At 35.2% G+C, this 12,984-nt stretch overlaps 1 protein-coding gene across 12 annotated transcripts in view; it reads right to left on the reverse strand.

Annotated features, from left to right (window-relative positions):
* The window catches only part of Dlg1 (discs large MAGUK scaffold protein 1), a 191,284-nt gene that overhangs the window by 80,879 nt on the left and 97,421 nt on the right, over positions 1 to 12,984 (reverse strand). For 9 of the 12 annotated variants that reach the window (XM_048346891.1, XM_048346892.1, XM_048346886.1 and 6 more), the window contains one exon: positions 1,432 to 1,530. The exons of the other annotated variants lie outside the window; for them this stretch is intronic. In XM_048346891.1, coding sequence (XP_048202848.1) covers positions 1,432 to 1,530 — 99 coding nt within the window. The remainder of the gene's footprint in view (positions 1 to 1,431; positions 1,531 to 12,984) is intronic. 12 annotated transcript variants of the gene reach the window in all.

Below are 12,984 nucleotides of genomic sequence, written 5' to 3' on the forward strand. Positions count from 1 at the left end.
TGATTAATACATTCTTGAGAGTAGCTGAATGCTAAGTTAGGCTCACCAAGAGCAAACAAATTAGAATATTGAACAAGAAAGAACAGATTCCAGTTGAAAAAAGAACAGACAAAAATTGAATGGAATTCTAAGAGACTATGTATGTATGTATGTCAACCATGGGGCTGGGACTCAGAGCCTGGGTGCTATTCCTGAGTTTTTGTGCTCAAAGCTAGTGCTCTACCACTTGAGCCACAACTCCACTTCCAGTTTTCTGGTGATTAATTGGAGATAAAGAGTCTCCTGCCTTGGCTGGCTTTGAACCTTGATCCTCAGATCTCAGCCTCCTGAATAGCCAGGCCTGAGTCATCAGCACCTGGCTTTAAGAAACAATTTAAACATTAAAACAAGTGGAATAAACAGTATTAAAATAAACTTTCAAACCTCCTACTTTCAAGAAATTTCATATTATTAATAAGTTCTGGATTCTTAGAAAGATGTGATATTGTTATAATAAACTGTATGCTTTTCTCCAGAATTTTATCTTACTTATAAGTTCAATTTTTTTGTTAAATAATATGGCAAGAATATGTGGAGTTATCTATTCAATTCTTGAAGGTTTTTTGTAACTTAATTTTTAGATGATGTCCAAAAAAGGTACAATAGTCTAATTTGGTCATTACAATATTGAAGTCTCATTGTATTGTCAATTTTTCCTAGAATTTTATGTTTTGTGGATATTCCTATAGATTTTCAGTTTTGAGCAAAGATATGAATAATCATAGATGGTCTCATTTTTTTCCCCCCAACAGGGCTTGTGTTGAACCTGTATTTATAGAGGAAACACACTGTGTCTACTTAAACTTCTGGCTACTGATTCATTTCAGCAAAATGATCTCTGAATACATTAAATTTTAAATGAGAGAGATCTTTACATCAAGATTATTAATATTATACATAATGCTACCATTAATTTGACTTCGGATAAATCTGTGTGGAAAGCAATTAACGTCAATATGTCATTCTTTGGAACATTAGAGCTCTAAAAATGAAAAATAATATTCTTGGACATTTGATATGTGAAGTATGCTGAGAAGTATAAATATTTCTAGGATGGTATATACTTGGAAACTAAGTGCTACACAAAGGGATTTATCCAACCCAAGATAAAGAGCATAGTGATTTTTTATAACCTTAAAAATCAGACAAATTTTTCTAAAGTTAAATTATTTTTGAAATTTTTAATATTTTAAAAATTAAAGATAAACAGAATGAATGTTACTCCATAATCTGCCTTAGTAAAATGGCAAATATTGGACCTATTTTATATAAATCCCAAATACCAAGTGATGCCCAAAGTAACAAATTAACAAAAAATTCTAAAAGTTAAAAAAACACAAGACAATAAAAGCAAATGAAATGTTTATAAAGAAAAAGTAAACTAATAAAAACCTGTGATATGGTGGATAGGATGACAGTATTCTCAGCGGGGACTGGCAGGACAGGGATCACAGGGACAGTGGGAGGAGAGGGAGGAACAGCTTCTGTTGGCTAAAAATCATCAATGACAAAAAATCAGGAAAACATCAAAGTAAAAGGGAAACACTTAACAGAACATTGCTCCATAAGAATATACTTTTCAGAAATAATTCAGGAACTGGTTAAATATTAATAACTACTTTAAAAGTTTCTCCAGAAATTTTAGAAAGAATTATACCACCAATTATAAGGTTTTTGTAATTACAAAGAGTGACTATTCTGTTTTTAATTGAAACCAAGTTTATTTACGTAGTAACAATCAGCATATGCCAATATTTTTAAAACAATAATCCAATTACAAGAATTTGCCTTTTCCAAAATGTTTTTTTTATCAAAGAGTAACTATTCTTTCAATGTTTAAGTAACAACAAAAAATCATTTAACCTACTCCTTCTTAGGAAATAAAACAAGAGCTTCATAGTTAGATGGCCAAGATATTTTTGTAGTTCATTCAGGATGTTTGTATCTGCTTTTGCAATCAAAGAACCAAGAGTGATTTTTATTTGTTTTGTTTTTGCAGAGGAGAGGTCTGAACTCAGAGCCTTGCACTTGCTAGGCAAGAACTCTTCCAATGAGCTAAATCCCCAACCCCAAGTCATTTTATTAGCCCATCATAAAAACAATGAGGATTTACAAATCCACAGACTAAAGATTCAAATAAAATCAAAAGCAAATTTTTACCACTCAAAACAATCCGTTCTTAATAACCTCTGCTACCAGGAACAGTTACATCTGTATAGTCATCAACCCAACTAACATTCAACAATTGTCCATTATGTGCCAGACATATTAAGGCAAAAACAAAATTAAGACTACAGAAAACTCCAGTGATATGTTTGGATATTTATTTTAAAATAAAACTTTATATGAATTGATTCAGCTTTTTGTTTGTTTGCTGGTCCTGGGGCTTGAACTCAGAGCCTGGGCGCTATCCCTGAGCCTCTTTGTGGTCAAGACTAATGCTCTACTGAGCCACAGTACCACTTCTGGCTTTTTCTGAGTAGTTTACTAGAGATAAAATGCTCACAGACTTTCCTGCCAGGGCTGGCTTTGAACCACACGATCTTCAGATCTCAGCCACCTAAGGAGCTAGGATTACAGGTATAAGCCACCCATACCTGGCTCATTCAGTTATTTTTAAAAAGATGTAACTGGAGATGGGCTGGGAATATGGTTTAGCTGTAGTGTGCTTGCCTTGCGTGCATGAAGCCCTGGGCTCAAATCCTCAGCACCACATAAAGAGAAAAAAACCGGAAGTAGTGTCCTGTGGCTCAAGTGGTAGAGTACTAGCCTTGAGCAAAAAGAAGCCAGGGACAGTGCTCATGCCGAGTCCATGCCTCAGAACTGGCAAAAATAAATAAACAATAAAAAAGATGTAACTGGAGAACAGAAGAGATGTCTTAGAATTAAACTCAATTTCTAATAACTAAATTAAGTCATAAATACTTGCCATATAAAAGATATGTATGAAGTGGAGGAAGAGGTGGCACTATCCAACAAGAAATGTACTCATTACCTGACTTATTAAACAGTAACCCCTCTGTACAATACCTTAATAATAACAATAAAGTTATACCAAAATATGTATATATGCAAGAGGAATACTAAAATCAGGACAGTGCCATTAACAGAGACTTAAAATAGGAACAAAAATGGCTAATGTTGATATTACATTGATCCTCACTAATAAACTATAATAATAAAAATGCCTATCATCTCAATTAAAATTAATTAATGATGCCAGAAGTGGTAGCACATGCCTATAATCCCAGCAATCTCAGCACTCAGTAAAAGGATAGACAGGTTCAGGGATAGCCTGCACTACAAGGGAGACTCTATCTCAAAACTTTATATGTATGCAAAAAAACACAACAATGAAGCACATTAAAATTGTAAAAAAAAGAAACATGGACTCTATGGTCTCCCTTATTGAGAGTAATTAGTACAGGTTTAGGCAAGTTACAGCAGAGGATCACAAGAGCCCATTAGCTATACCCTTATAAACACATAAGATGATGCTAAGTGAAATGAACTCCATGTTATGGAAACGATTGTTATATCACAGTTGTAATTACTTTCAACGTACCATGTGTACCTGTAGCATCTATTATAGATGATGTTCCTGTATCACCTTCCTGTGGTTGTACCTACACTATCTCTGTAACATTATCTGAGTATATTGGAAACCATGTATACTGATATTAGAACTAGGAAATTGAAAGGGAATACCAAAATTGAGAGACTCAGGGTAAAAAAAGAAAAACAACTACAAAAGCAATACTTGAAAAACTGTTTGGTCTAAGTGAATGGAACACCTCATGGGGGGAAAGGGACAGGGGGTGGGGGGAGGGGATATGAGGGGCGAGGTAACAAACAGTACAAGTAATGTATCCAATGCCTAATGTATGAAACTGTAACCTCTCTGTACATCAGTTTGATAATAAAAACTTGAAAAAAAATAAAATTGTAAAAAAAAAAAAGAGTAGAGGAATGAGGATAAGAAAGATCTGATGCAAGTGCACTATACGTATGTATGGAAATGTTACAATGAAACTCCTTTATATATAAGTATATATATATATAATATGACAATATATAATATATGACAAAGAATCCAAACCATACCACATAAAACCCAAACCGTAACAACTAGCTTTGAGCACAAAAGGCTCAGAGACAGCACCTGGACCCAGAGTTCAAGCCTTAAGACCAGCCCTCTTCCTCCAAATAACTTAAAAAGCCAATGTTTTAATGCTTTTCACGTGGTCTCTTGATCACTGTTTGTTACTGGGGAGTTGTGGAATATCTTAAGTATCCAAAGATGTCTTAATAGCTTATTAAATATATTATGTAAGATTAAGTATATAGCAATTAAAGACCTTGTAATGTAAGTTTATGTTATGTAAAATATTGCATATGACATAGGATTAAGTAGAAAGGGGAAGATGCAACTTAAATTTAAAAATGGACAAAATGTCTGAAAAGTTAACTTTTGGATTATGAGTGGCTTTTCCCTCTTGCTACTTTACTTTTAATTCTATTTTGTCAACTATTTTGTCAACATTATGAATAAAACCTTCTTTCCAGGGTTATCTCAGGGCTTTAATCATCATTTATAGAGTGTTAGTAGAGAAAAGCAAACCCTTCTGAATTCAATAGTATAAGAGTATAAAATTAATAACTTAAGTGGTAGTCAATTATCATTGGAATACTAAACCTTTAAAATGATTTAAGAAAAAAGTGTCAGAAAAGGACACATGTTGAAAAGTCAAATGAATGGGGATTATTAAACCACAGAGAAAATCAATTTCAGATACTTTCTGGCATAATAAAGGGAAGGGAACAAAATAATGCTTCTAGAAGATAATGTGGTCTGACCTGGGTGTAGTTAAACAATCTAAATAGAGGAGTGAACATTGGAACTAAAGTAAGATAAAGAGAACATCTGTGTCAACAAAGTGATGGGGGAGGCAGCAACTTGCCACAAGATGCTGGACCATCCTGAGAAGGATGAGAAAGGGTTCCAGATGGGCAGAGCAGTGATAGCAACTTGATGTAAAGTGTGTGTTGTTGTAATCCAATTGAGATGAAGAATTTGTATGTTACAGCAGTGGCCTACATGAAGTTTGGGGCCTTAGGAGAGTAACAGAAAGATGTGTTGGTGCTTGAACCGTATGGAAAGTTGCTTATAGCAAGTGATAGTAGCAGAAGGGGTTTTAATCCAGTCTGTGTATAAAGGATCATGGGAATAAAGTTTCTCATATGTCAGAACAGTGTTATAAATATGGAAAGGGAGAAAATTTGCATGAGCTCTATGGTGTTAAGACTGGAATTGAAGGTACCATAATACATGCGTTTCAATACTTACAGGTACAAAAATTGTGTGTGTGTGTGTGTGTGTGTGTGTATGAGTGAACATACATCTGCCTACTGAGGAACTGCGAAGACAAAAGTCATAAAGCACTGACATTTAGTTAGAAACCCAGATCTTGATTTCTAAATACCCACTATCCAATAAAATAATAAAACAGGGTTCTTGAGAGAAACAGCGGATTTCAGGGCAAGTACAGTGTGAGTCGAGATATCCTGCCGTGCCAGAAAATAAGAAACTTCAAAGAATAATAGGGCTACAGCAAAGGACCTAGAAGTAACCTTGAAGGGTGGCCATTTAGTTAAAATAAATAACATTAAAAAAAAGAACCAACTATAAGTACATTTGGAACCTCAGAGTCTCTATATACATATAAACTGAAAAAATAAAACATTTCTTCATAATAGTGTCAGTAAAAAAATGGAGAATAGAGGAATTATAAAATCTTTATTTGTTAATCTGCATGGATATATGCTTTTGGATTTCTTTAATTCCAGTGATGAATGTCTGAATAGAATACCGACATAAGACACCCATATCCACAATCCCTTAAGAAGCCATGTCCAGGGCTGGGAATATGGCCTAGTGGTAGAGTGCTTGCCTCACATACATGCCCTGGGTTCGATTCCTTAGCACTACATATACAGAAAAAGCCAGAAGTGGCTCTGTGGCTCAAGTGGTAGAGTGTTAGCCTTGAGCAAGAAGAAGCCAGGGACAGTGCTCAGGCTCTGAGTTCCAAGCCCCAGGACTGGAGGAGAGAGGGGGAGAGGGGGAGAAGGAGGGGGGGGGGAGAGAAACATTGCCCATGCTAACTTTACTCAGTGATCAGAAAAGTTAACATTACTAGTAAGGGGGAAATTGAATTATGTGCTATCTGGCAGAATATAAAGAGGAAATCACTTCTGTGGTATTTCTAGCAAAGTTTCATAACTTCTGCCTAATCATTAATGGTTAGACAACCCAAATTAAGTGATATTCTTAACAAAATAACTAACTCACTGTAGTCATCAGAAGTGTCAGTTATAAAAGTCAATTTCTTTAAAATTCAATTTCACTCTATTTTTGTAAAGAGCTTTGAGGAATGACAAAACTGCATACATATTTACTACATATGATTTGATGAGTTGATACATATATTGGCCATGGTGAAAGTCACAAGCATATTTATCATGTTTTCTTGTATTTGTTGCTTTTACTTTAGTTTTATTGTTAGAAACTAAAAATTTCACATGTTCAAAAATGTCCCCTGTAACAGACTTACTTACCAACCATCTAGTAATATTACTATAATTATAGGGTAAAATGTTAAATTAATAATTTGATATAAAAATAAAGCAAAACTGTTTGCTTATACAAAATGTCAAGGCCAAGCACACACAAAAAAAATCTTCTCTACTGAGCAGTTGCTTTCCAAAATCCAATATGATAAGCTATAAGTCCTCTACTGTTACATTTAAACCCTAATAAATTTTCAGTCTCTCCTGGAACTGATCATCTTTAGATAAGGATTTGAACACTAGTTTTTTTTTTTTTTTTTTTGCCAGTCCTGGGCCTTGGACTCAGGGCCTGAGCACTGTCCCTGGCTTCTTCCCGCTCAAGGCTAGCACTCTGCCACTTGAGCCACAGCGCCGCTTCTGGCCGTTTTCTGTATATGTGGTGCTGGGGAATCGAACCTAGGGCATCGTGTATCCGAGGCAGACACTCTTGCCGCTAGGCTATATCCCCAGCCCCATGAACACTAGTTTTGAAAAAATCTTAAAACAATTCATATCATTTTAACTTTTCTTATCTTCTACAGAGCACTGAGCAATTGATTTCAAAATAATGTAAGGTGGACAAATATTACAAGAACAAATAACTTATCAAAACATACAATTTCCAAGCCACAAATAATAAACAATTCAGGTAATAGAGAATTACAAGAACAACACTTAAAACAAAGTTAAAGCTCTAAGAAAATAATTAAATGAATGTTGATGAGGAACAACCTAGAATTAGACCTTAAAGTGAACTTAAGACATAAAAGGATAACTTGAGCACAGAATTGGGAGCATGGGAAAATGTTGAAAAGCTGTATAAAAAGATTCTAAATTGGAAAGTGTTAAATATAACAACACATACATAGACACAAATAATAAGGGTGCAATAAGGAAGTAACTATTATATGTGTTATTTCAGAAAAGGAGTTCAGAATAACATTTTAAACATGAAAAAGCTTATACAATTATTTCATTAGGCAGAAAATGGCCATTAAGCCATCATCGTTCTCTTGCTCTATTCTTATTACTCAATAAGATCTGCTCCAAAAAGATTTGTGTTGTTTTTTAAAATCTTGACCATGTGACTAGTAACGGTCTCAGTTGTTTCTATCCATAGCAACACCATGGACTCATTAGCCTGTGAGGCTGACTTCAGAGACTTGTTGCCATGACAACAAGCTATAATATTAACACCGACTCAAGAAACACTGCAGAAAATTGCAAATTTCTGTGAAAGAACTGGATAGATTGAACATATTTTAAATGTAATGTTTAAAAACCAGCATTAACTGACAGACAGATATATGGAAAAATGTTTACACTGATTTAATATTATGATTACTTTTCTTCATATATTATATATTATATTACTATATTACATATATTATACTAATTTAAAAACTAGCAAGCAAATGTTTAAAACATGTTTTCATAAAAGTGGTCTGTATTACAAGCCATATGAACAGCTTGTACTTCATATCCATATCTATAACCATGGACTATATGCAAATGTATACTGAGGTGGTCTACTACTTTTATTAAGTCCCTTTCTACTTAAAATACCTAAAGTGCTTTTTCTTGTGTATATCTGAATCTTGACAGGAAGGAATAGAAGCATCATTTAGGAGGCTATGCTAATCAGCTGAAAGCTGGTGGCTTAGACTGAATGGTGGTAATTGTGAAAACAGACCTAAGTTATCAAATCAAGACAGATTTTGGATGTAGAACTGGTGGATCTTAGTGGCTGACAGGAAGTCAGCACCATTAAGAATGATACCCACAATAGCAGCTAATTATTTTGTGTACATGTGTGATGATCTGGCTTGAACTCGGCTGGGGGGCAGCTCTACTCTGGGGGCATTTTGGTAGTTTATTGGAGGTAAAAGTCAGATTTTCCTGTCTTGACTATCTTAGAACTCTGATCCTCAGCTCTCAGCCTCCTGAGTATTTAGGGTTATAGGCATGAGGCACTGGTACCGGCTTCTAAAAGTGTTTCTTACATTTAGACAGAGGCATAAAAGAACTGCAGGGTATCTATCTATCTATCTATCTATCTATCTATCTATCTATCTATCTATCTATCTATCTATCTATCTATCTATTCTACCTACCTACCTACCTACCTACCTACCTACCTACCTACCTACCTACCTACTACTTTCTCACTAAATAATTTGTTAAAATTATTTTCAGGGTATGGAGGGGTATAGCTTAGCAGAATACTTGCCTGTCATTCACAAGGCCCCAAAGTCCCAGCATCACAAAAACAAGACAGAAACCCAAACAACAACAAAAAAACAATTTTCATAGCATAAGATGAAATTTCAAAGATAAATTGAAGCCATACTACCAGGAAATTACATCATGTTAGACAAAATGCTATTAGCTCAGCCTAGAAAGCACATAAAGTTAATAAAGTATTATTTTTAGGGAAAATGAAATAAAAAAATAAATGAATTAGCAAATGTTCTAGTATTATCTTAGATGACAAGGAAAAGTAATGGTTTTGTGCCACTTGAAAATAAAGATCTTAGTTTTTATATGACATAATTTGAATTCTCAGTCCAAGTTCAAGGTCCTTTGTTAAGATCTATTATGCTGATTAAATGTCAAAGAAGCTATTTAAGAGTAAGAAAGAAACCAGGAAAAAAACTGCAATCCTTTAAAATGTTTATCAACAATAAAATATAGAAGAGTAGATATAAGACAAAAACTCTACTTGAGAGCCACTATATCCAACAGAGGTCAAATACCTACAGGAAAAGGTATTTTTCTGTTTCTTATGATTCAAATGCCTTTTTGCTGCTGTCATTGCAAAGAGGTACCTTTAATATAAACTGGTACAATAATGGACACTAAAAAACATTATCAGAACCAGTTGCAAAAATATATAAAACTAGACATTTCAAAACAAATCACTAAAAGTATCAAAAAAACAATTTTAATATCTTAAAATATCTAATGAGAAACATAAAAACAGATCTACCTATCAATTCTATTATAGAAACAGGAACACAAACTTGTTAATTCACACTAAGATCATCTAGTTTATGAATCTATTTCCACCTGCAGAGTGATTATATTCAGTTACGATTTCTCATCCCTTCATTATGAAAAGATGGTATTCTATTGGCATTCAGTTGATGTACAGTATTGGTAAAGGTTGCATGAATCATTAAAAATTCAAAGTAAACAAAAACCTAAAACTTAAAGATATGCTTACATAATTAATAAATAGGGATGAAATCACCAACTGCAGTATGCTGCTTAACCTGATTTTCTTTAGAATGTGGCTAAACAACACGTTATAACTAAGGACCTTCATGACTAACCTAAAATGGACCATTAATGTTTCCTAAAACCATATACAATTTTTCAATTCACTCTTTTGTGAATCCCTAATCATTCAGATCCATTATCTTTCTGAAGTCATGGCCTCTATTCTCCCTTCACTTACTACTTCAATCACATTGACCTCTTGCTGTTTTTCAAATATCCTATACATGTTCCCACCTCAGAACCTTTCTATTTGCTTTCTATTTGCTACTTATTCCTCTCTCTGCCTAGAACGTTCTTGCCCAGATAACCACATGACTCAATTCCCTAGCTTCTTCCCTGTTTTTACTCAAGTATCAGTTTCAAATTGAAGCCCCTTAAGCTATCATATCATCCTCCCCCATACAAATATAAATAAATAAATATATTTAGTCTTTTCTCCTCTCAATACTTTCCCTCCAGAATTGTAGCTAATTATATTTCTTATCTATCTTCTATATTAACAAAGGTCAGTTAAAAACAGGGATTTCTGTTCTGTCTACTCCTGTATGCTCAGTGTCTAGAATACTACATCTAGGAAGTTATCTAATATACGTGTTAGATTAATGAAACCATGTGGCTGGCAAAACATATCAATTACCTAAGTACTCTTAACACCGCTTCTCCTGCCCCTTTCATGTTATGTATAAAAAAAAAGAAGACACTAATGATTCTGTTTGATTGGGCAGCCACTCCCAAACCAAAGTATTCAAGACCTCAACAACCTTAGAAGTTTCAAAATGTGAAAATGAAAAAAGAAAAAAAATCCCATTTTATGTTGTTCTCTGTCTAGCAATAACTAATTGACTAATTATGTCTTACTTGAGAATAAACATGCGCTAATGAAAAATATTTGCTTATGACAGCCTCACTGCTTTCTCTTTCAAATTGTATTACAAAGTATATCTTCTCACAGAAAGCTTATAATTTAACGTCTGTGGGGCTTGTCTTCCAAACTCTGGTTCTCTGAACCTCAGCTTTGTTTTCTTGATGGTACGGAACAATTTCTTGCTATGACTATTTGACATTGCTATTATCTGACATTCTTATTTTGCCTTTTCAGTTCTGCAAAGACCAGTATAGCCAGTCCCTTGTGTAATATTAAAATAGTATGGTTAAAAAATTATGGTTTGGCAATTACTCAACATATAAAGGTCAAAAATTGACCTCTCAGGGGAATACAATAGCTCAAAAGCTATGTATGTATGTTCATATAAGACTACTGTCGACATATTGTCTAATATCGACATTGCATTTAAAGCCCTAGGCGAACTTTGTTGGGCATGGCCAGGTGGCTACTATATGTTCTTGATACATTGTATATTGTATATATGTCTACCTGACCTAGAGAAGGGATAGAAAAACAGGGTGTAAGATATCACAAGAAATGTACACACTGCCCTACTATGTAACTGTACCCTTTTTGCACAACACCTTGTAAAGAATATACAATTTCCTCAAGTCCCTACATTTGATCCCCAGCACTGGGATGGGGGTGGGGATTAGAAAACAGGCATGCTCATATGCAGAAAACTCAAAGTAGACCCAAGCCTATCACCATGCACCAAGATCAACTCAAAATGGATCAAGGACCTCAACATCAGACCTGAATCCCTGAAACTACTGAAGGACAGAGTAGGAAAGATGCTAGAACTTATAGGCACGTGAAGGAGCTTCCTGAATAGAGTCCCAGGGGCACAACAGATAGGGAAGAGACAAATGGGACTACTACAAAATAAAAAGTTTCTGCACGCACAGCTAAGGACATAGCCACCAAACTAGAAAGACAGCCAACCATATGGGAAAGGATCTTTACCAGCATAGCGACATATCTGTCATCTACAGAGAACTCAAAAAACTAAGCCCCTCCAAGTCCAGTACACCAATTAGGAAATGGGCAAAGGACCTGAAGAGAGACTTCACAAGAGAAGAGATAAAAATGGCAAAGAAACATATGAGGAAATGTTCAACATCCCTGGCAGTAAAGGAAATGCAAATAAAAACAACCCTGAGATACCACCTCACTCCAGTTAGAATGGCCTATACTCTGAACTCAGGCAACAACAAATGCTGGAGGGGGTACAGGGAAAGAGGAACCCTTCTCCATTGTTGGTGGGAGTGCAAATTAGTACAACCACTTTGGAGAACAGTATGGAGGTTCCTCAAAAAGCTCAACATAGACCTCCCCTATGACCCAGCCATACCACTCCTAGGCATCTATCCTGAACAACAGGTCCCAAGATATCAAAAAGACATCTGCTGGGGGGGGGGGGGGAGGGAGGGAAAGGGGGAGGAGGGAAGGGGGTATGAGGGACAAGGTAACAAACTGTACAAGAAATGTATCCAGTGCCTAACGTATGAAACTGTAACCTTTCTGTACATCAGTTTGATAATAAAAATTTGAAGAAAAGAAAAGACATCTGCACTTCCATGTTTATCACTGCACACTTCACAATAGCCAAAATATGGAAACAACCCAGATGCCCCTCCACAGATGAATGGATCCAAAAAATATTGTACCTGTACACAATGGAATACTACATAGCAATTAGAAATGGTGAAATATTAGTATTTGCAGAGAAATGGTCAGAACTTGAGCAAATAATCTTGAGCGAGACAAGCCTAGAACACAGAAAACAAAGGGGCATGATCTCCCTGATATATGACTGTTAAGGTGGGGGAAGGGGGAGACAGTAGAGACCAGGTCTGTGAAACCAAAAACTTCTTGTCAAATGGTATTTCCCACAGGTTTGGGTCAGCCACCCTGCATTATGTAACTAAAACCAAACAACTACTCAACATATAAAGGTCAAAAATAGACCTCTCAGTGGATCACAATAGCTCAAAAGCTATGTATGTGCGTTCATATAAGACTGTTGTCGACATATTGTTTATTGTCGACAATACATTTAAAGCCCTAGGCGAATTTCCTTTGGCGTAGGCCACGTAACTGTATATGTTCTTGGTACATTGTGTATTGTATATATGTCTATCTGACCTAGGGAAGGGAGAGAAAAACAG

This window comes from Perognathus longimembris, chromosome 5 (genome assembly GCF_023159225.1).
Source record: "Perognathus longimembris pacificus isolate PPM17 chromosome 5, ASM2315922v1, whole genome shotgun sequence".
NCBI lineage: Eukaryota > Metazoa > Chordata > Mammalia > Rodentia > Heteromyidae > Perognathus > Perognathus longimembris.